The 27055-nt window shown below is 39.9% G+C and overlaps 1 protein-coding gene and 1 long non-coding RNA gene across 2 annotated transcripts in view; one reads left to right on the top strand and one right to left on the bottom strand.

Annotated features, from left to right (window-relative positions):
• Positions 1-11848, top strand: part of QTRT2 (queuine tRNA-ribosyltransferase accessory subunit 2) — a 23549-nt gene extending 11701 nt beyond the window's left edge. The window contains exons 6-9 of the mRNA XM_082460244.1: positions 2853-3052; positions 5213-5364; positions 7401-7518; positions 9489-11848. Of these exons, the coding sequence (XP_082316370.1) occupies positions 2853-3052; positions 5213-5364; positions 7401-7518; positions 9489-9720 (702 nt within the window). The 3' untranslated portion in view covers positions 9721-11848. The remainder of the gene's footprint in view (positions 1-2852; positions 3053-5212; positions 5365-7400; positions 7519-9488) is intronic.
• Positions 11729-27055, bottom strand: LOC309659954. The gene is made up of 2 exons (XR_014263064.1): positions 17681-27055; positions 11729-17620 (listed from the first exon to the last, which is right to left on the bottom strand). It is a non-coding gene; the product is annotated as an uncharacterized lncRNA (long non-coding RNA).

Here is a 27055-nt window from a genome sequence, read left to right as displayed (position 1 = left end):
TGGGAGAACAGGAGATACGATCAGAGGAGAAGCTTTCAGTGTCTGATCATTTATGTAGAGTAATCCTGAGCAACAAGTGGGCCCCACTATGGCAAAAGCACACGGAGTTTCAAAAACATCATTACTTGCGTTTACCAATAAAAAATATAATTTGGCTAATCAAGTTAATATACATGAAATAATTAGAGGACGCTTACTTGTTCTTAATAGAACTCTCTGTATGTGCAGTAAGGGTCCAGCGTGGGACCATTGCTGTGGGTCTGCACTGTTAGCTCTGCGAACAGTTGTTTGCTAGCAATTGTTCTGAGCCAGTAATTATCCTCATAGGATAAGTAATGTTTGGATGAGGAGAAAGGAGGACAGGGCGTGTGACGGAGCATGATTATTAGATGAGCCTCAAATCCCTCTTCTGTGTTAAGTCAGCCTGACCATTTCACATTATTTCTGTGTGTTGGTCAAATGCAGGGGTCCCTCTCTGTACCCCTTATGCTTACGCTATTGTCTTGACATGATTATTGATAGTGTCCCCTTTTACTTTTAAATGTGTCGCATTTTAGACAATAAATTATATGGTTATATGTCTTACACCTGTGAAAATGAATTTCCCAGGTGGGGCTGTACCAGTCACGGAAAGGGGCAGGCCATGTAACCGTCTGCTTTGTATGTCTGCATACATCTTTTCCTCTTCCTGTGATTTCTTCCCCTCTTATTCACTGGCTCCTCTTACTCTGAATGCCCTTAAATACTGAAGCTCCCCAAGGTTCTGTTGTCGGCTTTCTTTCCTTCTCCATGTATTCCCTAGGCCAGGGATGGCAGATGAGTTTCATCTCAAGGTGCTGGGAGCTGTGCCCAGGTGCAGCGGGGTGAGGGCGGTCTGCTGGCTGGCTCTGTCTGCCATGGCAGCAGGCATAGGGAGTGGCAGCACTGTGTCAAGCACCTACCGTTCTCTCTAGGCTGGGCAGTCACACTCTATATACATATCCCTGACTTTCGGTCCATATGTTCAGTGGCTGATACCTCAAACCCAGAATGCACAAAAGAGAATAATCATCTGGCCTCCCCCTCCACTGTTTTCTTAGGATTCCCTGTCTTTGCTCTTCTCGTCATCTCCCTGGACTTCTGAAATTGGAGCCAGGAGTCATCCTAGATTTTTGTCTTCATCCTCTCCCCAGGCAACTAATCGGTCAGGTTGAGTTGATTGTACCTCCTGATGAGCTTTCAAATCCTCTCTCTCCTCTTCACCCCACCGCCACTGCCTTGGTCCAGGTCTTCTTCGTCTTTCCCTGGATGATTAAAGTCGTCTCCTACTACCCCATCCTACCCTCACCCTCATTCATTCTCCACGCAGCAGCTGAAGTGCCCTTTCTGGAGGAGTGGTCTGACTGTGTTCCTCCTGCTTAAACCAAAAAGCAAAATTCCCTCTTTATAGCCTTCCAGGCTCCCTCCCCATCCCTCTCTTCCACCAGAGAGCCACTGTTGATTGGTGTTTTTCCTTGCAAACCTTATTTTTTACAGTTCCATACACATAACTATTACGTATATGCATGCCTCTATGTGGTTTTTTTACATGAATATGATCATCTATTCAAAAATTTGCTTGTTTTTGTTTAATGATATCTTGAAAGTCTTTTCCTGTCAATGTATATGTTAATGTATGTTCTGCTTTCTTTTTAAAACAGCTATATAGGAAGCCTACTATGAACATATTATATTGATACTTCACTTAAGCCTTTACTCTATTGATGGATGTTTAGCATGTTTCCAGTTTTTCATTACTCTAAACATCTTTCGCAAATAAACCTTGGTGCATATGAATGAATATATTCGTAGGAGATATTCTTAGAAGTGGAATTTTAGGATATATAAAGATAAAAGCATTGACGTTTTCATAAGTGTTATCTACTTGCCCTCCCAAGAGGCTGAACTAATTTTTATTCTCTCTAGTTATCAGAGTATATAAGTGCCATTTCTCTAACACTTTTACCTCTGCTATGTTGCCATCTGTCTTTTAACTTTTTTGTCGGTGTGATGGGCAAAAATGGTATCGAATTATTTCCAGTTTTCATTTCCTTACTTTTGAGGTTTAGTAAGCTCTCCGGATATGTATGGGGCATTCACATTTGTTTTTCTGAAGTTCATAGTCACATATTTGCCTAGATTTCTATGGGGTTGTCATTTCCTTAGAGGATTTGTTGGAGGTTTACCTATGGTGTAGACATTTATCTGTTCCTCCAAAGAATAAGTTCCCCTTTGTCTTTGTTGATAGTATATTTCACTAGGGAATTTTTAATGTATTTGTACTCAAATATGTCTGCCTTTTCCTGTAAGCTTTAGCTTGCTTTGAAAGGCCTTCCTTATCTCAAGACTATAAAAATATTCAACCTATTCTTCTAATACTTGTATAACTATATTTTTTATGTTTAGATCTTAGGGCCGTCTGGAATTTATTTTTGAGGATGGTGTACAGTAGTAATTTTTGTTTTATCTTTTTCCAAATGGACAGTCAGTTGTCCCAGCCAAACAGTTTTACAGTTCCTAAAGTTATTTCTAACTAAGAGATTTAGAAGTAACCTAAGGTAGACCAGGATAGCCATTTATAGAAATTAACACTGTTGCTTTTGTTCTTTTCCTCTTATACCTGCTTGGTGTGTGCTTAATTTAATCTAAGCTAAAGCCTGATTAACTATGTTGATTGCCTCAGCTTCTCTTCAGTCTTTTCTTCCCTTTTTGAGTGGCTTTCAAATTGTGTTCTTTGGAGCCCTAAGGGTTCTTAGGAAGGCGGTAAGGCTCATTTAAACAAAGGTCTCCACTACTGGAAACAGTTAAAAGCATTCAATCCTTTCTCACCTTAGGTCCTCCAGAAAAGTATGATCATTGGAGTGATTGAAGGTGGAGATGTGATGGAGGAGAGGCTGAGGTCAGCACGAGAGACAGCCAAGCGGCCTGTAGGTGGCTTCCTTCTGGATGGCTTTCAAGGGACTCCAGCAACCCTGGAGACTAGACTGCACTTGCTGTCATCAGTCACTGCGGAGCTACCGGAGCACAAACCGAGGCTAGTGTTCAGTTAGGGTGCAGGCTGAGCCTGGTGGGCTGCAGAGCAGGGGTGCTGCCGAAGGTGTGGTATGCAGTCTGTACATGGGTGTCTCTTTTGATGTTTTGATTATGTTCTTTCTGGGCTGAGTCTGCTGAAGCAGACTGTGGAGGAAGTTTCCATCAAGGCTGTCTTGCCTTTGATTTCAGAATGTGGACCAGAGGACACTGCCATGTGAATTAGTTTATTTGATCCTCATTATAAGTGAGGGCAAGTGTTATACTGGTTCTCCTCATTCTTGTGCCAATTGTAAATATTGTTCTTTATTCACTATAACCTGGTGCCTGGGGACAGATATAAAGTCATGTGGAACCCTGGCCTTAAGCAAGGAAAGTTGAGGACAGACCTGGGATGCCTAGTGGAATGAAGATGGGTTCTGTCAATAAGGACCTTTAAGAAGTTCTTAGATTTGAGGCAGGTAGTGAGTGGTATTATTTTTTGAAATCAAGGTCACTGGCAACCCTAGTGGGGTTGGTTCTTTCCATCAATCACAGGATTCATTATGTGCTGGAGAGAAGAGTGATCTGCAAGATTCAAAGCTAAAAATCCCCAAGTTTCTGAGTATAGCCAATGTCTTATTAGACTATCCAAATTTTTTCTTTTTTTTTTTTTTAAACTGTAGTCTTTTATCCCAGTTGGTATGAATATGCATGCTTTTTTCCTACAGATATATTAAGAGGTTTGATTATGGGGTGCTGCTTTATACCCCTTGGGTTGCTGGATATGTGTATGTAATTTTACTACTCTTTAAAAAATCCAGGTATAGCTTGCAGTTAAGTATATGAATCTCATGTATACCCTGCTGAATTTTTATTCCTATATATGCTTGTGTAAACAGCAGCCAGAACAAGATATTGCCATCACCCCAGCCAGCATTCCCCCCACCCACCCCCGCCAGCCCCAGTGTTATCCCAGCTCTCTGTGTTCATTGCTTTCCCTCCTGTGCTTATTTCATTCTGGTGCAGATGATAGTTCAGCATTAGTATTTCTAGTCATTTTCTGGACTTCTTTTGAGTTAAGTGCTCACAGATGTCTGTTACTGGATTTGAAAGCTGGGATTGTTTTTCTTTCTATAAGTGTGTAGAAATGCCAGCTTCAGTTGGAGAGGAGTTCTAAAACATGACATTACTTGAAGGAAACTGTAGTCAGAAAAACCAGCATATATTTAAGGGTTCTGGTTGTTTAATATTACATAAGCCTTTTTTTGGACTTCTTTTAGAAATCAGGGAGTCTATAAGCTTTTCTCTGCCAGTGTGTAAAAGGGACTATGAGTAGAAAAACAAACATAAAAAATAGCAGCCAGCCAGCCCTCGTCGAGTGCATTTCCCCATCTTGTTTTAGTGGCAAAACCTGCTTGAATGTTATTAACACTCTCAGAAGTCATTACCCATTGCCTCTGGAAATACCATCTCATTCTACCATGCAGACATTTTATTAATGGAGAAAATAGAAAGAAGCATAAAGAAAGCTGACTAGATTCTTAGAGCCTATGGGCAGAGTTGAAATTCCGAGAGCAAGAATTGCTTCGTAAATGAACCTATGAAGAATACAGTAGATAAAAATGTCTTTCTTGAAGCAATTATGAAAAAGAATTATAAGCAAAATACAGTTAAAACATGGAAGAGTATTTGAAGGGGAAATAAAGCACACAGCTTTGCACTAAAAAAATCTTATGTAGCGGTTAGAAAGACTACAAAGTTCAGTCTGAGACTACGGAGGTTATTTCAGAAGGGATGAGAAGGGAAGGAAAACTAACCTTTGTTAAGCTTCTCTTTGGGGCAGAAGCTACACTTTGTGCTTTTGCGAATATGTCATTAATCCTTACAACCAGTCTGTGAGGTGTGTATTCTTGCTCTTGTTTTTAAAATGAGAAAACTAAAACTCAGAAAGGTTAAGAAACCTTCCCAAAGTAACACAGCAAGTAAATAAATGGCAGAGCTGGGATTCTGGTCCAGATCACTCTGCCTCCAAAGCTCTATGTTCTTTCCACTACACCTCCTTATCTGCTGCCTGCCACGCTAACCACGATTTTTATTATTATTACTGTTAATGCCCTCTGGAAAACTCTCTGATTTCATTCCTGGCATTGTTCTTATGTCACTGTTCATACTATTTTCACAGGCTCATCTGTGGTGTTAGCCAGCCAGATGAGGTGCTCGAGTGTATTGAAAGAGGAGTGGACTTATTTGAGAGTTTTTTCCCTTATCAAGCAACAGAGCGGGGATGTGCCCTGACCTTCAGCTTTGATTACCAGCCGAATCCTGAAGAGACATGTAGGTCTTTTGAAGTTAATCTCTGTGTTACCCTTAAATTCTCTCTATTTCCTATCAATTTTTGCCTTGAGTTACAAGCCAGAAATATGTGCATACTATAAAGCCGGCCTTTTATAAAACTATGTCTTTGTGTCTTATCTGTCCGCCCTGGCATGTTGGCACACAAAACCAGGCACTTAATACTATACACATAGCTCATCAATGTTAGGAAGTGATTTTGTAGTGAGCAGAACCAAGAAAAACAAAACCTCTTCTATTAACAACCTGAAAAAAGAGCATTCAGAGTGAATAGTGATGAAAATCTAAGAAAAGAAAACCTTTGAACTGCTTGGTAAAAGTTAATTTGTTTTTTCACAAAAGAGTTCTTGTCTGCTTTTTGCAAACCCCATGCTATTAATATACAGGGAGTCTCATCCCCTCTGATCCTAGTGTTACTTTTGCTTTTTTGGTTTTTTATACATACTGAGATGTGAAAGCTGTTTTCCTCTGCTAATGGTGCTTTGAAGCACTGCCATTTTCTTTTATTGTTTAGTTATTCAGAAGTCAAGAAAATCAGTTTCAGATTCTAACATTTAACTGGCAGTAGAAAAGGAACCAGGATACAGACTTTGGGTTGGGGTCCCTTGAAGTGTCTGCACAGTGTTTCAGGAGAACGTTGTGTGCCTGGTCTTCCGTCTGGCCTTCAGAGTGTGCTTTCCGTTCTCTCCTCCTGCTCTCCGTTGAACTCTTGCTCTATCACCGCCAACCTTAAATTTGAGGAGGGCCAGAGACTTCTTTAAGGGTTCATTTTATTCCCCACAAGTGATGAAAATTTCATTCAGAATATGTTACACTCCTATAAAGCAACTTAAGCATTAATCTAAATGGAATTAGTTCTAGAAACAAAATCAATCAAGTTGATCAAATTCTTATATAGAGGAGGTCAATTTTACTGTCTTTTAGACAGACTAGAACGTAACGTATATGGATAGGCATACCATAAACACTTTATACATGTTCATGACTTCATTTGCAAGTGAAATTATCTCTGCCAGGACATAGGTGACTGATAGTCATTCTGTACCGTGAATATGCAAAACTCTACAAAGAACGTGATATTGAATTCTCTGGAACAAACACGTTCCTTTTGGGCCAGAGAAAGCCAAATTTCTTTATGATTGGGAAAACTGAGTTTGAACATTTTTATGCAAGTATTATGAATCACATTTGTGTACGTGTGTGTATAGTAAATTGAGGCTTTTTGCCAATTACAAAGTGAAAATTCCAAAGGAATAAGTTGCATAATGTAGGCAGCAATTCCCCCTAGTAACACCAGTTACTATGCAAAGAGCCAGCTGCTCTGAAGAGAGGCAAGTAGATAAGTATTTCTGGTGTTTCTCTTGCAATTCCAGGAATGTTCTTTCTTAAAGCAAAGAGTTCAAGGGAACAACTCAAGTCCCCATTTAACCCTGGATTATCTGAGCTCCCTGGAAGGCCAGAGTCTCCATGCAGAATACATAAATTAAAACCATATTCTACTTTTAATCTGTTTGGAACATAGGCAGTTACAAAGCCCAATTAATTTGCATGTACATTATAATAAGACATAACTCCAACACACAGGCACACACACACACACACACACACACACACACACACACACACACACACACACACACACACACACACACACACACACACACACACACACACACACACACACACACACACACACACACACACACACACACACACACACACACACCCCAGCTGGTTTTTTAAAATCATTCCTTGGCAGTAAGATTATAAGATATATACTTGTAACTACTATTCACTTAGACATAGTTGAATCTCCAAGTTTTGATGCTATAGATAATAGGTCATTGATCATCTTGTTACATATTGCTTTTTTTTTCTTGTGCTATTTCCTTCCGATAAGTTCTGAGGGGTGGAATTACAGGGTCAAAGGGCATGAAATAGTAACTAAAATAAAATTCTCCCAATGGCCACTCTTTATCTGATCTTCATTCAAGACTTTTTGTTGGTTTGTCCTTTAGTATTGCAACAAAATGGGACACAGGAAGAAGTAAAATATGTGGATCAAACAAAGAAAAGTAAAACAACCAGTTGCAACCAAGAAATGACATCATTTGAAATTAATCTGAAGGAAAAAAAGTAAGGAATTTTTTTTTAAGTATGGATTTTGATTTCTGACTTTTTAATTTCAGTCTGTTTTGAAAGTTTATATAACTGTTCCCTTTTCAGTTCATGACTTCATAAAATATTTATAGTTGGATATTGTTTGGGCCTTCTCAAATTCAGTGCCAGCAGTACTTTTTTTTCTGCAGATGAATTTGTGTACTTTGTCTTGTCAGAAAACTGAGGCTAGATAACTGTTGTTTTAGAAGAGCTGTCAGAAAAATTAGACCAGATCCATTGTTTGGTGTTCTTTACTCCTTATGATTACTTTAAATAATAACAGTGTAAAATAAGGATTTCAAGATAAAATATTACAACAAAATTTTTAAATTTTAAGGAATTTAAGCCATCTTGGTTATACACAGATTATAAATCCTAAATAAAATATTTGCCTCTGTAAAGACTGAAGTAAGATATCTTATAACTTTGTATTTGGCCAAAAGTGGAAATAATCAGTGAACCAGTGAGCCGGTTTTCTGTGAACTTGGTATACTCACTTTAATGCTGGGGTGTTTTTGGTCTTACGTAAAGGGACATTTTAGGGACTCAGACTTATTTATGTCTATCTAGTAACAGTACAGACTTTAAAATTTATGAAAGAATATGAAATTCCTAGTTCTTATTTCTATAGTGATTTCTTGATTGTAGGTCTGTAATGGTGATGTTTGTCACATTTGACTTCTTGAAAAATAACCAAGGAGATTCATTTCCATTTTTAAAAAGCTAGGGTAATATAAATGGTTACTACTAAAATTCACTTTACATTATAGATATAATTGGAAACTGCAGTATTTTTATCATCAGCACTAGAAGTTTTGGAGATTTGGCGTTCAGATTGTAGCCTTGCTTGTGACTGTGTGACTTTGGTCAAGTCATTTAACTTCTTTTTAATAGCTGATAGAAGGTAGCACGTATATAGTGCTTAGCATGTACCTAGCAGTGTCCTTTACTATATTAACTTATTTAATTCTTGTAACAACTCTATTAGGTAGGCACTGTTACTACCTTATTACATTTCAGATGAGAAAACAAAGACACAGAGGGAGGTTAAGTGACTTTCCCAAGTGAGTTGTGAGCCAGGAACCAACCCCAGGCATTGTAGCTCTGTAGCCTTCCCTCTTAAACCCCTTGGCAGTCTTCACTGGTAAAGTGACAGGAAAAATGCTTATCTCGGGCTTCCCTGGTGGTGCAGTGGCTGGGAGTCTGCCTGCTAGTGCGGGGGACGCAGGTTCGGGCCCTGGTCCGGGAGGATCCCATGTGCCATGGAGTGGCTGGGCCCGTGTGCCCCAACTGCTGGGGCCTGTGCGCCTAGAGCCCGTTCTCCAAAACGAGAGGGGCCGCCGCAGTGAGAGGCCCGCGCACCGCAGCGAGGAGTGGCCCCGTCTCGCCGCAGCTAGAGAAGGACCGCGTGCAGCAATGAAGACCCAATGCAGCCAAAAATAAATAAATTTATAAAAAAAAAAAAAAAAGCCTATCTCCATGGGTGGTTGCAGAGATTAAATGAGACAGTATATATAAAAGTTTTTTGTAAACTGCAAAAAGCTATGCAAGTAAAAGGTCATATCATCTCTTCTAATATTAGCTCTGGTGGCAAGTGGGAGAAAAGTGTCATTCATCAGAACAGTGTCTCCTAACACTTTTGTGTGCCTTTGCAGTGTGACTAACCCTGCTCAGCAGGAGGGAGCGAGCACGTGACTCTTCTGCCGCTCCTTGGTAAGCCTCAGTCTAGGAGGTTGTATCCATCTGAGGAAGACTCCTGAGTCTCCTGGCCCATTGTCCTCTCTGTTAACTTTTGACCACATTGCCGTCTTAAGCAGGTGCCTGGCACTAAGTTTGCCAGTTGTGTTACTAACGATTGGTTACGTGCCAGCAGAATAGGTTAGTCTAGGTTGTCGAGGTCTTGTTTTCCTCACTTTCCGGAATATCGTTGTAACTTCCTTCCTCAGGTACCAGGAGGACTTTGATCCGCTCGTGAGAGGGTGTCCCTGTTACTGCTGTAAGAATCACACTCGTGCGTACATCCACCATCTGCTGGTGACCAACGAACTGTTGGCTGGCGTCCTGCTCATGATGCACAACTTTGAACACTACTTTGGATTTTTCCAGGCCATCCGGGAAGCACTAAAAAGCGACCGACTGGCACAGCTGAAAGAGCTCATCCACAGGCAAGCATCTTGAGACCTGGTACACATAACTGGCTCTTCACATTGAGCCTGCACCACGGTTGTAATGTGGGAAGAAGAGAGCAGGAAGTGATCTTCACTTTAATCACTTATATTTGAGAATGAAGTCTACTCAAATAAGGAACATCTGTACTGTACTCTGCCCACCTGAGGCTAAAGAGACTTCTTACTACTGAAATGACCTAGAATGACCTAGATTGATCAGAAAGAGTTGAAACCTGACCTTGAATATTTCTGCGCTAACCCTTTTAGTCAACAGAGATTCGTTTAGTCAAAGATAAAAGCTTTAGATGTGAAGGGACAGCCTTGAAGTGGGGATGATGAGAATCTAAGGGTTCACTGAGTTGGATTGGAGCTTGAAGGGAGTTGATTGGTCATGAGTAGCATGACCTCTGTGGACACATGCCTGTTGACCAAGAAGGAATTTGTCTGATTCAAGAGTTTTCTTCATTTTAATCCTTATATTCTCAGGGGTCTCTTTTGGACACTTGTGCCTTCCAAGCTGTCCTGGCAGTGCAATCAACCAAAAATGACTCTTGTGATTTAACCACGCTCACATCTCCATGGAATGTGGAGCTCACACATTGCTCCAATGACCAGTTGGCCGAGGGCACACTCTTCGTTTGACCCTGTGGTCTTTCTGTGACTTGTCTCACTAGAGTCAGTGCAGTTGCCTGTTAGGAGCTGAAAGTTTGCCTAACTGCTTTCATCTGGTCGTACAGATCCACTGTGGTCTGCCTTTTAGTCTCATTAAGAATCGAACCACATAATAACTGGAGCTACGTCACCTGGGGAGATTCAATCACCGTGTGTTCACTTGGACGGAGCCCTGGCCTGCCAGTTAGAGGATTGGGTTTCAGTTCTACTCAACTGTGACACTTGGGCAAATCACTTAACCTCTCCATGCCTGTTTCCTCCTGAACAAATGGGGACAGGCAAAGTGAATAGTACTAAACGAATTTCTAAGGTTCCATCTAGCTCTAATATTTGGGGAACAAGAAGTTTTAGATTGGAACCATAGCTTTATGTGTATCCTTGTTTATTGATCACTATTGGCCTGATAAAAAATGCAGTGGTGCCAGGAGTCAGGCAACAGTAGAGATATTTGAGAGCCTAAAAACGTTTAGCCTGTGGATTTTAAAGTGATTGGTAAATTGGCATCAGCAGGTCCTGAGGCTGGGAAGACCTTCGCTGATCGCCTCTGATTCTCTGAATTTTTTTTCTGCTCTTGTCAAAGGAATGACATTCATGTTGATGGTGTGACAGGTGATTTTTATTTTCTTTGTGCTTTTCTATATTTGTCAAGTTTTCTATAAGAATACACATACATGCACGTTTCACACAGTTTTTATAAAAACAGCAGAACCAAAAAGATACCTTTGTTTTGTTTGTAGGGATATAAAATATATTTGTTTTACATTCTTGTGCTACATTTTTCTATTTGTTCATTTTAGTGGGCATTACTGAACCTTGTTTTTAATTATTATGTGGTTACTATATTTTTATATGTAGGGTGCCCGTCTATACTGTTTTCTTTTATTAGTGGTTTAAGAACGTCCATGAATTCCAAAGCTCATGAATTCCAGAATTCATGGATATTCTTACAACCTCTCCTCCAATTAATGGCAAGGATACTTATGAAAGACAGAGTTTCTGTTCTCAAGAATCTGCTTGTTTAGGGCTTCCCTGGTGGCGCAGTGGTTAAGAATCCGCCTGCCAATGCAGGGGACATGGGTTCGAGCCCTGGTCCGGGAAGATCCCACGTGCCACGGAGCAACTAAGCACGTGCACCACAACTACTGAGCCTGCGTGCTGCAACTACTGAAGCCCGTGCACCGAGAGCCTGTGCTCCACAACAAGAGAAGCCATCGCAATGAGAAGCCTGTGCACCTCAACGAAGAGCAGCCCCCGCTCAACGCAACTAGAGAAAGCCTGAACGCAGCAACGAAGACCCAATGCAGCCAAAACTAAATAAATAAATAAATAAAATTTATTAAAAAAAAAAAAAATCTGCTTGTTTTGAAATATATTGGATTGGAGTTGTTCATATGTTTATAACTCCTGTTCAGTGCCAAACCCATTGTTGGAGGAGTATTAATAAATATCCCAGAATCCATATAAAATTTATGAGTTTTATTTGTGTTCAAAACTGAAAATTCTGTCCAACTTTGTCCATTTTTCTGGGTCTTTTTCTTATTAGCACATTTGAAAAAAATGTTCCTTTCCTTTAATGTAAATCTATTAAGGTCAATAGCCAGTAAACATTTTTAATTAAAAAAATATACTAGTCTGGTTTCCTGTAAATAGCAATGAGTCTATTAAACAAAACGTTAAATTTCCATGGTACCAGAAATGCTCTCCATTAGAAAAGAATTTTTCTACACCTATTCCATCTGTAGTCATTGTTTTAAGTGCACTCACACTAAATGCAGAATCCAAGAAAGAGATTCAAGGAGGCACCTGTCTTTTTACATTATATAATCAAGGGCCTTAAGGCTATGCTAGCACATAATAAAAAAATAATAATAGCCACAATCTATGGAGTACTTTTACTGTGCCAGGCACCTTAGTAAATGCTTTCCACACATATCTCATTGACTCTTAGAGCATGGCTGTGAGATGTTGATACTATTATTCCTAGCCTGAGTTTCGGGAAGGTTGAGTAGCCTGCCTGAGGGCCTACCAGGAATTTCTGGAAGGTTGAGTAGTTTGTGTAAGGACCTACCACTAGTCAGCTCCCAGCTTAGACTTGGCGCCATCTGACTAAAACCCAACAGTTACCCATTGCACTAGCTTCTTCCTGGTGGCTTACTCCTGAGTTGAAGGGGCTGTGAGAAGTGAGGACTGAAGAGATGGGCCTTCTGGCCCCAAGGTGCGGGGTGCTTCTGGAGCTTTGCTGCAGCTCAGTCCTGGCTCCCACTCCTCCACTGGAGACTAGCTGGCCCTGGCCTGTGTGGCCCATGGTACCATGTTGGCACCTGTAGGTCTGTAGGTGCTCAACGTGAGTTGCCATTCCACGTCCCCCAATCCTTCCTGACCCCGGTTTGGGGACTGTAATCACACCTTGAATGGTTTCGAGAGGGTTTCTGTCTGCGATCAATTAAAATGGACTCTTGGGGAATCAATAGGAGTCTGAGGTTTCCTATATGCCTTGGGGGAAGGATATTTTATTATTCTCTGGGAATAAAGGGAAAAGATTCTTTTAAAACATTTTTCAAACTAAATACTTGTGTAATTAAAGCATTTTAATAAAAATTTCAAACAAAGACCATCAAAAGGTCAAGATTAGAGTGTGTAAGCAACCATCTTCAGGATGCTTTTTCCTGTTGAGGCAGCTTGGAGCTCACTGAGAAACCACAGAGTTAAATGATTATCCTGTGCCTTCCTAATTAGGAACAGGCTGTTCTCTGCAGTTTGATTAGTCTCGCTGGTAGCGATGGGATTACAGCTTATTAAAACTGACAGTGCTGTGGAGGGCAGGGAGCCAGGAAGGTCAAACTTACATGCTGAGCCAGCCACCAGCAAGGCTCTGCCTTTACCTGAAGGTTTGGTGTAATTGGCATTCATCCTAATATTCTTTTTCATTTCTTTTATTTTTTTCAACTGTCAAGTCTCTTCCTCATTTTACACCTTTTCTCTCTCTTCTTCCTCATGGGAGTCCCTGACTTATGACCATATAACCCAAATAACAGTTGGCCAAACCAGAAAAGCAAGCCCAGTGTAAAGTAGGGTTAACATACATCCTCGTTGTTCACAACAGTCCTGGTTTATGTCTGTGGTCCAGGTGTCATTACTAACAGCACCCCCTTTTACTCTCAAAGGTGCCCTGTTTGGACAAGTTATATGGTCACCCTAATGTGAGTGGTGGGGATGGTCAAACTAGAGAGCAGATGCCCCATCTAAACAGGACAGCTGCTACCCACCTCTTCCTAACTGCTGCTGTGGGTCCTGTGCTGTCAGATCTTCCAGTGTTTCAGAGAAGGCAAAAAATCTGGATTTTCACGTGAAAGCTCACAATTTTTAAATGCTGGATCAATTTTTTAAAAATATTCTGCTAGCCAGACAAAAGCTAGGTGTACCTAGTTTGCAGCCTTTGGGTTAGAATCTGGAGGGAAGACTGGCATCTTTAACATTTAAAAGTTTCTCAGTGATGCATAAAAATATATAGAAAAAGCACCTAGAGTTTCTAGCTCCTGCAGCTGATTACAGATTTCCCCATTAAGAGATCCCCATGTTAGGAACCAAATTATTAGTTATGCTTTTTTTAAAAAAAATTACCAGTTTACATAATTAATCAGGATGCATTTTAAGTTCTAACTTTTTTTGTTTATTGTGTAATGCATCACTTGGAAATACCGAGGAAATATCCTTTTGTTTTTTAGTGATGCATGAGTGGAACTAATGCTAGTTGGCAGTATTTGATTGTAAGAAATCAATAAAGTAATTGTATTTTTTTTTTTTTTAAAGAGATCCCTATGTTGTCCCAACTCCCTGGCACAATCCCCAGATAACTCCCAGAACCATTCCAAATCTGCCCAAAGGGAGGGTATGGATCGCCTTGTTCAACCTATTTTATGGTTGAGAAATGTTAGGCCTGGAGAAGAAAGAGTAGCAGTCACTGTGTCTTTCCTCTTAAGGAGTTTAAAACAGAAGCATATTTCTTTCCAGTTACCATTTTGGCTCTCCCCCGTCCTACCCTATTTCCTGCCGGGCTGTGCCCTTCCAGGGTCAGCAGTGATTTCCCGGTACCCGCTTTCCAAGGATCCTTTCTGACTCACAAAACCAGTTGGTACAAGGACATAAGGTCTCCTATCACACCTTCCAGCATTAACAGCAATAGTCCTGGCTGACACAGCTCAATTACTGTTTGTCGAGGGAACGAATATTTTCAGAGCAGTTGAGGCATTATCTTCAGATTTTCGCCAGCTGAGCACTGGTTAGAAGTGACTGGCACAGCAATACGTGGTGGGACCTAGGCTGAATGTCTTGTTAGTGTGGTTTTATCTCACTTGACGCTAGGCAAGCTCCCAGTGACCTGACACATTTTTATTCTCTTCTTTGACTCGGTTCTGCTTTCTACCATTAGCGTCTTCTAGTGCTGGCCTCAAAGCAATTTCCCCTGCTCTGACAAGAGGAACTCAGAGTGAACTTTTCTTTTGTTCTTATTCCTCACAATCCACTTTGAGACCAGGCTGAAGTTGCCAAGGACTTCAAACGCCTGTGCACCTGCCAGTATGATTCAGAGGGATTAGCGCGTCCCACTCTGCACACTCTCCCTCTGCATGTTCGCCTCTTTCTCTAAACTGCTGTCCCCTGCTGTCTGCTCCTTTGTCTGAGAAATACATTTTCTCTTATTATCCCCTTGTTCCCTGCCTCTTTCTGATGACTTCGGGACAAAATCAGGATGTGGCTATTAATGGTCTTCTTTCTTAACAGCCCAGAGTCACTTCCTTTTATTTAGTCCATTTTCCCTTCCCTCCCGAACAACATAATCATCTCTGCTTCAAATAAAAGTTTCATAACCATTTCATAACTACTCTTTATCGTTGCTCTCAATAAGGCATATGAGAGAGGAGCTAAAAGTAAGGGAAGAGAAGCCAAAAGGTGAGGGGGTGAGGGAACCTCCAAAACTGAGAAACGGGGCAAGCAACTTCGGGACGCTTCTTTCATGAAGAAATTAGGTAAGATTAGCCCTCAAGACTGAACGTTACAAGCCCAGTGGTCTGGTGAAGTTTTCCTCTAATTTTTATGGATGGAACGGGAAGATGGTCTCCCCTCAGAGGATCTGATTTCCTACCAGATGGTTAAAGTACCACTCAGAACCATCCCAGGATCATTTATGTTGGTCATAAATCCTTTCATAGAATTCAATTACATAATAGATATAAGAGTTTTTCAAATCACACCTCCCAAAAGCTAAAATATTTACCCACATTTTCCAGCATTTTCCATTCCCTACTCATTTATTTTTATTTTCGTTTAACAAACTTATAGAACATTTTCATGACACTTCTGTGTATCATTCCCCATGATGCCAGCTGAAGAAAATACAAACTATGTAAATATATTCAGTCCCCCACATAGTAATTACACATCAAAAGAGAAGAGAATGACAGAGCATGTTCAATTTTTTTCTTTTTTTACCCTGTATCTGATTTTGGTTAGACTCCAATTTCATGTTGTCTGAGTAGAAAAGTCGCTTCCAGTCATGTGAAAAAAGTCAGTTCAACTTCACTTTTCGACTTGAACATTCAGCTATTACCACAAATCCAACATGTCAGAAACTAGATTTATTGTCTATGTTCCTTCAATCAAACTAGTTCTCCACTTCAACTTCCTTGCCTCTGTCAATGGCACCTGTCTTCTAGTCAATCCAGCTGGGAAACTTACTCCTTGGATGAATGATATAATTCATAAAAGGGATGGGGATAAGATATTTTAAGGGAGAGAGCAACAAGGCTTGATGACTGGTTCAGAGGATGCAGTTAAGTCATGATTCAAGGAAGATTACCACCTGTCCTGCCCTCATCCCCTTCTTGTCTGATCCCATTCCTCTCTTTCTCTTCTAGTTTTACCATTCACTGCTACTAGGCTAAGCTGTCATAAATGTTACCTTCACTGGGACACTCCCTGACTAAAAACCTTCCATGGCCGTCCAATGCCATATAGATCAGCACTAAGCTGGCTGCATGAATGTCTAGGCCTGTCACAATCTGATGCTATCCAGTTGCCATGGACTTCCCTCCCCTCTTCCCCCTGCAAAAACAAACAAAGTCTGAAGCCCAGTGTTTCCCAGTTTCACTCCTTGAACTCCCTAAATTGAGAGCATCTACTCTCCTTCAGGAACAAAGGCCAGAGGTAGGTGGAAGCCTAGGCCAAACAAAGTTCCTTGTGTGATCACCTCTCCTGGTTGCCCTCTGGGCCACCCCCGTAATTACTGCCTGTTATTCTAGGACTGGTAAGTCAGATTGACTTAGCAACTGTTTTCCTTTTTTGGGTCCAGAAATCTGCAGCTGCATTTTAATGATGAGAGGACTGAGGAGTCACCAGAGATGGTAATTTTGTTTTGGTCAAAGTCTCATACATTTGCATATAAATGAAAAACAAAAGGACATTTAAATTGTAGAAGTTGGGGGAGGAAATTAGCTTTTCTCCTTGTCAAAAAAAGGATTCTTTGGTGACACAGAGAATATAATAATTTATCAACTCCCTCATTTTATACACAGAGGTAGAACCGTGGCCCAGATAGAATATGACTAACCCAAGGTCCAACAGGAAATGGGAGGCAAGGCTGGAACAGGAGTTTAGGAGTTTAGGTTTCCTTTCTCAGCTCTTCTCTCTGTCCCTATCTCTTGTTCTGCTTCATGCAGGCTCAGTACTCTTAAGCAGCTCCTACGTCGTATACTGGGTGCTTGTGATGGTTAATTTATGTGTCAACTTGACTGGGTAAGTGATGCCCAGATAGCTGGTAAAACATTATTTCTGAGTGTGTCTGTGAGGATGTTTCAGGAAAGATTAGCATTCGAATCCACAGACTGAATAAAGATCTCTCTCACCAGTGCGGGTGGCATCATCCAGTTTCTTGAGGGCCTGAAGAGAACAGAAAGGCAGAGGAAGGCTGAATTAGCTCTCTTGCTTGAGCTGGGACATCCACCTTCTCCTGTTCCTCTGGATATCGATGTTCCTGATTCTTGACCCTTTGGACTCAGACTGGAACTTACACCATTTGCTCCCCTGGTTCTCAGGACCTTGGGTTTGGACCGGAACTACACCACCAGCTTCTCTGGGCCACCAGCTTGTGGATGGCAGATCAGATTGTAGGACTTCTTGACCTACATAATTATGTGAGCCAATTCCTACAATAAATCTCTCCTATATGTCTTCTATCTATCTATCTATCTATATATCTATCTATCTATCTATCTATCTATCTATCTATCTATCTATCTATCTACCTATCTATCTATCTATCATCTCTCTATCTCCTTTTGGTTCTGTTTCTCTGGAGAACTCTGACAGGCATGATTTTACCACTTTGGCAGTGGCTGTAGCCTCCCCAGCTGCTGGGATAATAGTGATTCTTGAACACAAAGGTCATTCTGTTTGTAGATACATTTTTAAAAGTCTGCATTGACCTCATTATGACTGTGGGCACCATGTTGGGTTGGCAAAGATGTCGCAAGCCTAGTTCAGAAAGATCATACAGACCAAGCTTTCCCCAATGTATTACATTATGCCATTTATAATCCCTTCTCTGGCCTATGCCCTTCCCATAACTGTAAAGGGCCCCACTGCTTTTTATGAATTTTGTGTCAGGAGAGGGGAAGGAGTGAGCAATGGTGTTTATCATCCAGGGCCTCATCAGGTGATCATATCTTTTTCTCATGGGTCCTTGATGATCTATGGAATTTGGTCCAGCTAAATCAATACATAAAAACAAATCTTGAGGGACATCCCAATAATTTGGCACTGGGGACATTGTTCAGTCATATATATCCTCACCATCCTGATTCTTTCCAATACCTAGCATTCGTTCAGTCAGTCAAGAAAAAACTTATCCAGTTCCAACTAAGTGTCAGGCACTTTCTACACTTGGGGTTCAATGACAAACACCCCACAGAGAGCACCTACCTTCTTGGAATTTATAGACCAGGAGCAAACTCAAAATTACATACATTCTACAGAGTTAGAAAACTTCACTTTGCTCAATAATCTATTAAATCATATCCCAACCACGAAAGAAGACTATGAAACTGTCCTAAGAAATGAGAGAATGTAGAAGATCACCAGATGATAATACCTATAGAAAAAGAAACTACAAATGTTAAAGAGTTTTCTACTATTCGTTAATGAAGAAATAGAACTGCGGGCCAAATTAGTGAGCTGAGTTTGCCTGGGCTGGCTCACACTAATTCAATTGGAGTGTTCTTCATTTTAAGGCTCCCAACAAATCTACAATCCCTCAAAAAAGTATAATTGTTCCCATTTATATTTGAGAAAACAGGCTGGAACAATCAAATAACTACTTACAATTATGTACCTTGATTCCAGGAATATCTAGCTCTGGAGCCTACACTATAATTCCAGCCTCACCCCCTTCTCACTCACTGGCACCTGAGGTCCAGGGTAGGGCACTGCAATGGATATATAGCCTGCCTTCTTTTAATAAGTGTATTTCTACAGAGACGTGTCACTGATTTTTTTTAAACAGAATTTTGAAAGAAGTGATCTAATCTTGATGTCTAGAAGATAATCATGGGAGTAGAGACCTTTCCTAATGACCCAGCAATTATTCAAAACCTTCTTGGAGCAACATTTGGAAACAGAGTTTGGGAAAGGAGTTCAGACTGGAAAGCACAGCCAGCTGAGTGTTCTTAATGACAGCATTGTATATGTGCTTTACATTTTAGAAAATAACAAAAGGTCATTTGAATCCATGTCTCATGAGGCGGTCAAGCTAAGTAATTCTGGTTATGATTTTTTTTTTAAAGGGTGTGGGTGTATGGGTCAGAGTAGCTGCAAAGCAAACTACTACTGGTTTTCTCGTGTGATTTTTGAAGTCAGTAAAAAGATCCTAGCTAGAAAGCCACATTTGGAGTGTTCATCCAGAAAACAAAAAATTAAAGAAGTTGCCATTTCATACTATTAACCTGTTTGGATGCCTGATAATATTTGTCGATGGATGGTCTATTCATTCAACATGTATTGCCTGCTTATATGTCCCACATTTGCTGGATGGTGGAGATTGAAAGGTGAAAATGTCAGGGGTTTTGCTTTTGAAATCACAGCTTAGTGGAGAAAATAAACATTTTACTGTGCAAAACAGCACAGTAACCACATTGCTGGTGGGATATACAAAGTATAATACCATGGTATGAAAGTTTTACTCACCGTGTTTTTTTAACCAAAATAGGAACATGTAGTTGGATGAATGTGAATCTACTTATGGGGACAACAGGGAAAATAGTTGACTTGGTAATTTAAAAACGGATGTATAGAGTTTTACCAAGGGAAAAAGATTCCAGGCCACTAACCAAGTGGTCCAGGAATTCCTCCCGGATTTGCCTGTGTTCTTTCCACGGTGCCATGTTGCCTCTGATTACCCTTCCGTTATCCATCCCTTACTCACCCACAATTTGCTGACTGACTAGGCAGGCAATGCAAGGGATACAGAAGAAAGGAATGTTGTTTCTTCTGATAAAATGAAACCCAGAATCCCTGAAGTTTAGCGCTGGAAGGAAGGTGGTATTCCACAAAGGTGTGGTTCACTGATTCCAGCCGTCCCAGCGTTCTCCCGCTGGGATTTAACTTCCCTCTGGAGGTTTCATATTCAAGTTAGCCCTGTCTCCATCACGTGAGCTTCTCCTGGAGGAACGCTGGCTCAAGCTGGATTGGAAATATCTGTCTCCTTCCCTGACAGCAGTTGGAATTTCTTCATTTTTTCACATAGATGATCTAAATCTTTAGATCCACAATCTTTTTTATTTTTTATTTATTTTTAAAATTTGTTTATTTATTTTTGGCTGCATTGGGTCTTCGTTGCTGCGTGTGGGCTTTCTCTAGTTGCAGCGAGTGGGGGCTACTCTTCATTGCGGTGTTTGGGCTTCTCATTGTGGTGGCTTCTCTTATTGCAGAGCACAGGCTCTAGGGGCGTGGGTTTCAGTAGTTGTGGCATGGGGGCTCAGTAGTTGTGGCTCGTGGGCTCTAGAGAGCAGGCTCAGTAGCTGTGGCTCAGTAGTTGTGGAACACGGGCTTAGTTGGTCCACGGCATGTGGGATCTTCCTGGACCAGGGCTCGAACCCCTGTACCCTGCATTGGCAGGCGGATTCTTAACCACTGGGCCACCAGGAAAAAGTCCCACAATCTTTTTAAAATTTCAGCATTGGGGGTGATGTAGGGTAGCAGAGGGAACGTGGGGAGTTACCGCCCACAATTGGGTGTCTGCTTCAAAGCTAGGGGAGGTATTCTGGCCACTGTTACAACCTCTCCTGGAATCAGAAGTGACTGACTTCTGTGATTGACAAAACCAGCAGTTAATCCTGGGTTTCCCTGGTGGTGCAGTGGTTAAGAATCCGCCTGCCAATGCAGGGGACACGGGTTTGAGCCCTAGTCCGGGAAGATCCCACATGCCCCAGAGCAACTAAGCTCGTGTGCCACAACTACTGAGCCTGCACTCTAGAGCCCCTGAGCCACAACTACTGAGCCCACGTGCCACAACTACTGAAGCCCACGCGCCGAGAGCCCGTGCTCCGCAACAGGAGAAGCCACCGCAATGAGAAGTCCATGCACCGCAACGAAGAGTAGCCCCCGCTCGCTCCAGCTAGAGAAAGCCCGCGCAGCAACGAAGACCCAACACAGCCAAAAATAAAGAAATAAAAATAGTAAAGTTCCCTTTAAAAAAAACCACATGTATTATAGCAGTTAATCCTGATTCCATTATCTCCTTTGCAGTGGATTCAATAAACAAGACCCTTGCTATTCTTTGACAGAAACTCCAAACAGCAAGCTGGTGCCATTTTCTTAGTGTCAACCGATCAGCTCAGGGCGAATCTTGTTTGTTCTACATTCATATCTATTCCTCCCACTCCTATCTGGATTATTTTGAAGCAAATTACAGACAAGTTATGATATCATTTGTAAACATTTCAACATGTATCTTTAAAAAATAAGGACTCTTAAAAAATTAATAATAATTTAAAAAACAACCAAGAAACTCTAAAATACACACGTGAAATAGCTGACCACTTCAGATATTACTTCATTACACACTATACCACTTTATCCTATTATTGATTAAAGACTAGTGATTTTTACTGAAAAATCTTTGAAAGTGGTTCAATAAAAAACTTTCACCAATCAATAAACAAATAAATAAGTAAACACAGTACTGTTATTCCACTTAAAATGAATAATACCTTACTATAACCCAATACCTAGACAGTACTCAAAGTTCCTCCAACATCTCATAATTTTTTAGAGTTGATTTGTTTGAATCAGCATCTATGTAGCTATTAATTGCTTGAAATGTGGCTAGTCTGAATTGTTATATCCTTAAAGCGTAAAATATACAACAGATTTCAGAAATTTAGCACATAAAAAAGATGCAAACAATAATTTTTACCCTGTTAACATTTCAATGATAAATAATATTTAATACATTGGAATAAATATATTATTATTAAAATTAATTGTACTTATTTACTTTTACTTTTTTAATGTGGCTGGTAGAAAAATTTTAATTACCTGTGTGGTTTATATTATATTTCTGTTGGATAGTGATGATCTAGAGGCTTGATCAGGTTCAGATTTGATGTTTCTGGCAAGACCATTTCGTGGATGGTGGTGTGTTCTTCCACGTGGAGGCATGTAATGGTTCGTTCACTTTTTGTGCTGTTAAGATTGATCAGTGGTCCTGGCATTGCAGCCTGATGCATCAGTTTTTCATCTAATGGTCGTGGCAGCCACTAATGATCATTTCCCAGATCCACTATTTCATTAGTGGCCGCTGTGGACTGAATATTTGTGTCCCCCCCAAATTCATGTTGAAACCCTAACCCCAATGTGATGGTAATTGGAGATGCGGCCTTTATGAGACAATTAGGTTTAGATGAGATCATGATGGAGTCCTCATGATGGGATCAGTGTCCTTATAAGAAGAAACTAGAAAACTACGCTCTCTCCACCATCGGAGGGTACAGCAGGAAGGTGGCCACCTGCAAACCAGGAAAAGGGCTCTCACCAGACACCGAATCTGCCAGCACCTTGATCTTGGACTTTCCAGTCTCCAGAACTGTGAGAAATTAGTGTTTGTTGTTTAAGTCACCCTGTGCATGGTATTCTGTTACAACAGCCCAAGTTGATTAAGACAGGGGCTTCTGGGTAACAGTCTGCCATTACTTCTGTCTTTATTAGTTGGAGTATTTCTGTAAAGAAAAACCTTTCCTCATCAAAGATTTGGTTTTATTGAGGTTCAAATTATATAGGATAAGTGCTTGATTATTTTCTTGTGTTTACCAGTTTTCAAAAGAATGTGTTGTTTTCTTAGCATCCTCCAAAAGTAATAAATGAGAGTTTTTTAAAATTTATATTTTAAGTATCATAATGTACTCACAACATTTTAACTGTCTGTTGTTTTAAAAACCATTCCAGTTATGCTTTGTGATGCTCAAATTGTCTCAAGGATCATCCTGTTGGCTTCTGAGTCCTTTTGACACAATCCCAATATTTATTTTTTTCTTTCTGGTATAATAAGATGTTCCAGGATCATATTTTACATTTCCTGCCCCAAACTGGAATTAACCATTTTGCAAAGAAGTTCTGATTCCTTTTATTGGAAAGTGCTTTTTCAGAGACCATAATCTGGGTTCTAGGAGTATTTATTGCTATACATTATGATCATTGCTTCTACGTTTTTTCAGTGGAAAGAGCAAAGAAATACATATTTTTTAAAAGAGAAAATACTCTGTGAACTCAAAGTCAAATTTAGATTATGGGGTTTTAACATAACATTTTTTATGTTAAACATATTACAGTTATATCTCCTTTTACACTGAAAATTTTAGGTCCTTAATGACATCAGCCTAATTACTTATTTTGATTTACCCCACCCACATATGCAACAGTGTCAGAGTAACAATTCTAATATTATTACTAACAATGTGATGTCTCATAACAGTTTAAAGGTTCTTTATAATTCTTCATGCTCTTGGAGATGTACACCTCTTAGAGATGTACAGTCAGTTACGTGTTTTAAAGTCACTTGGAATGACTCCTCTCTCTGTGGCTAAATCAACTCTATTCACAGATTTGTTTACTTTATTTTGCTTTTGATTGTTAGGGGTTGCTTATTATCATGAGTATTTAATCCAGGTAAGGGTGAGTGGTTTTTTCTTTCAACACTTTAAATATTTCACTCTGTTCTCTTCTTTCTTGCCTGGTTTCTGAAGAGAAGTTGTAATTCTTATCCTTGTTCTCTACAGGTAAGTTGCTCTTTTCCTCTGGCTTCTTTCAAGATTTGTTTTCCTCTTTGTCTTTGGTTTTCTGCAGTTTGAATATAATATTCCTAGGTGTAGATTTTTTTATATTTATCCTGCTGGGTGTTCTCTGAGCTCCCTGGATCTGTGGTTTGATGTGTGTCATTGATTTTGGAAAATTCTCAGCCATTATTACTTCAAATAAGTCTCCAAACTTCTCTTTTTTATAAGGACACTGGTCATATTGGATTAGGGGCCTTTCTAATGACCTCATTTTAACTTGATTACCCTTGTAAAGACCCTATCTCCAAAGGTAGTGTTCTGAGGTACTGGGGATTAGAACTTCAACATATCTTTTCTGAGGGACACAATTCAACCCATAACAATGACATAAACTCAAATCTGTATAAAATTGAAGACTGAATTAGTAAACTGAAGATAGTATATATTGAGAAATTCACCCAGAATATAGCCCAGAGACCCATATATACATATGTGTATGGTCTGAGTGTTTGTGTCCCCTCCAAACTCAAATTTTGAAACACTAAACCCAAGTGTGATGATATTAGGAGGTAGGGCCTGTGGAGGTAATTAAGATTAGAGAAGGTCATGAGGGTGGAGACCTCAGGAATGGGGTGAGTGCCCTTACAAGAGTCACAAAGAGCTTGCTTCCCTTCTCTGCTCTCTGACATATGAGGACACAATGAGAAGTCGGCAGTCTGCAACCCAGAAAAGCACTCTCACCAGAATCCAGCCATGCTGGCACCCTGATCTAGGATTTCCAGCCTCCAGAACTGTGAGAAATAAATGTCTGTTGGTTATAAGCCACTCAGTCTGTGGTATTTTTGTTACAGCAGCCTGAACAAGACAATGTGTGTGTGTGTATTTATTCAGACTATATATGTGTGATGTATTTATTTAATTAATTTACTTCAGTTAAGAGACATGGAGGATAGATTCAAAGGTTCCAACATTCCAGTATATCTAGTAGGATTTTTATTGCAGAAGGCATTACTAACAGCATACCCAATCGCCATTACTCCTCCATCCTTAATAGCAGTATCCTGATATTTTTCAGGGAGGAAATGTGCCTAGCTAAAAATACTTGATTTCCCAGTCTCCCTTGCAACTAAGGTAGTCATGTGACCAGTTCTGGATGGTGAGATAACCAGCAGAAATCCCTGGGTAGGCCATTCTTTCCTTAATACGAAATCAAAGCTCCATTAGGAGAAAGCTCTTCACCCTATAGCATTTCTCCCACTGCCCCTCACCAAAAGTCTCAGGTGATTTTTACAGAGTAATTTAACAAACGTAATCTCTACCTTTTGAAAAAAAAAAATTTTCCTGACCTAGACGAATTGATCCCCAAAATGCAAATGATTTTACATCAGAAAATCTATTAATATACCACACAACCAATTAAAAGAAAAAAACTCTATGATCAACTTAGTAGATATAGAAAAAAGAAAGCACATTTGATAAAATTAAACATTCTTGCACTCTCTTATTCGTTCATTTAAAGGAAAAAAGTAGCAGAATAAGTATTGGGGAGTTGAGAGTTGCTCTTATATCAACATATAAAGAGTGCCTTTTATAGGTGACATATGAGTAGACACCTCAAGGAAGTGAGGCAGTGAGCCATGCTGACATCTGAGGGAAGAATGTTAGGGGTATAGACTTTGAGATGGGAACATGTGTAGCGCTTTTTAAGTCATAAAAGACGTAAACAACTAAACTCTTAGCACTTATGGGTAGAAGAAAATATCCTTAACTGGACAAAAGGTATCTATCAAAATTTTGCAGAAAGTTAATAATGAAACTAAAAAACTATATCACCACTTCTATTCCACATTCTACTGAACATCCTAAACAATGTAGTAAGACGAGAAAAAGAGTAAGAGGTACAGAAATTACAAAGAAGTTCCAAAATAGATCTTGTTTTCAGTCAACATTTTTTAAAAAAATTTATTTATTTATGTATGTATTTTAGGCTGTGTTGTGTCCTCGTTTCTGTGCGAGGGCTTTCTCCAGTTGCGGAAAGTGGGGGCCACTCTTCATCACGGTGCACGGGCCTCTCACTATCGCGGCCTCTCTTGTTGCGGAGCACAGGCTCCAGACGCGCAGGCTCAGTAATCGTGGCTCACGGGCCCAGCCGCTCCGCGGCACGTGGGATCTTCCCAGACCAGGGCTCGAACCCGAGTGCCCTGCATTGGCAGGCAGATTCTCAACCACTGCGCCACCAGGGAAGCCCCAGTCAACATTTTTGATTACATAGGAAATCTAAGAGAATCTACAAACTACAAGACTTAATCAGAGAGTCATTGAAGGTTTCTGGATACAATATCAATATAAAATGATCAATTGTATTTCTATATTGTGGTAATAAGCAAATTGCAATTGTAATAATGATATTTCATCAATGATAGCCATAAAGCTATAAAGTGTCTAGGAACAAATAATACCCATTAGATTAACAAATTAAATAGTTAACAACTCAAAGGTTTGAAAGAATATGGATAAATGGGAACTCATAAACTAAAGATGGAGAAGTAAATTAACACAACCACTTTGGAGAAAAATTTGATAATATCTACTAAAGTAAAAGATGTGCAGATCTTTCTACCAATAATTTCTCTTATAGGTTTATATCCTAGAAAAAATTCAGCACATATGCTCAAGGATATATTATAAAAATATTCGTTATAGCTTTTTAAAACAATAAAGATTTCAGAAGAGATTAAAGGATTATCAACAGGAGAATGGTATGTTTATATAGAGTTAAAATGAATGATTGAACTAAACTTCCATGTATCAACTAATGTAAAAAATGAATTTTCAGAGAATAGTACTTATATATACTTTGAAAGTATAAAATATAATACACTATGGATATATGTGTATATAGCAAAGCATAAAACATGATGAAAATGATAAACATTTAATGCCAAATAGTGATTCCTTCTGAGCATAGAAGGAGAAAAATGCTATAAAGATGATTAAGTGTTTTTGTAATGTACTCTTTCTTTTAAAAGATCTGAAATGAATATAGCAAAATGTTAACATCTGATATAGCTATTAGGTGTAGTATTATTCTCTAAAGTTTTCTGAGTATTTGATACATTTTATGATATTTTCAAAAGTGAAATAAATCATCTAAGAAGACAACATTTTTAATCTCATGGACCACTCCCAGGGTTGCAGAATTTAGTGCTTCTAGAAGCTGGATGTTCCAGTTCCCCTCTCTGAGCTCCCTGTCTCCTCTTTAGGAAGTTAGTATGAGGTCATGTTTGTGTAACCACCAGGGCAGCCCAACGAGAACCAACTTTTTATTTGTTCCTTATGGTTTTGGTTTTTCTT

Source organism: Balaenoptera physalus (genome assembly GCF_965194825.1).
Source record: "Balaenoptera physalus genome assembly, chromosome: 4".
Classification (NCBI taxonomy): Eukaryota; Metazoa; Chordata; class Mammalia; order Artiodactyla; family Balaenopteridae; genus Balaenoptera; species Balaenoptera physalus.
The sequence above is the reverse complement of the archived record's forward strand: the minus strand, read 5'-3'. Positions and strand labels throughout refer to the sequence as shown.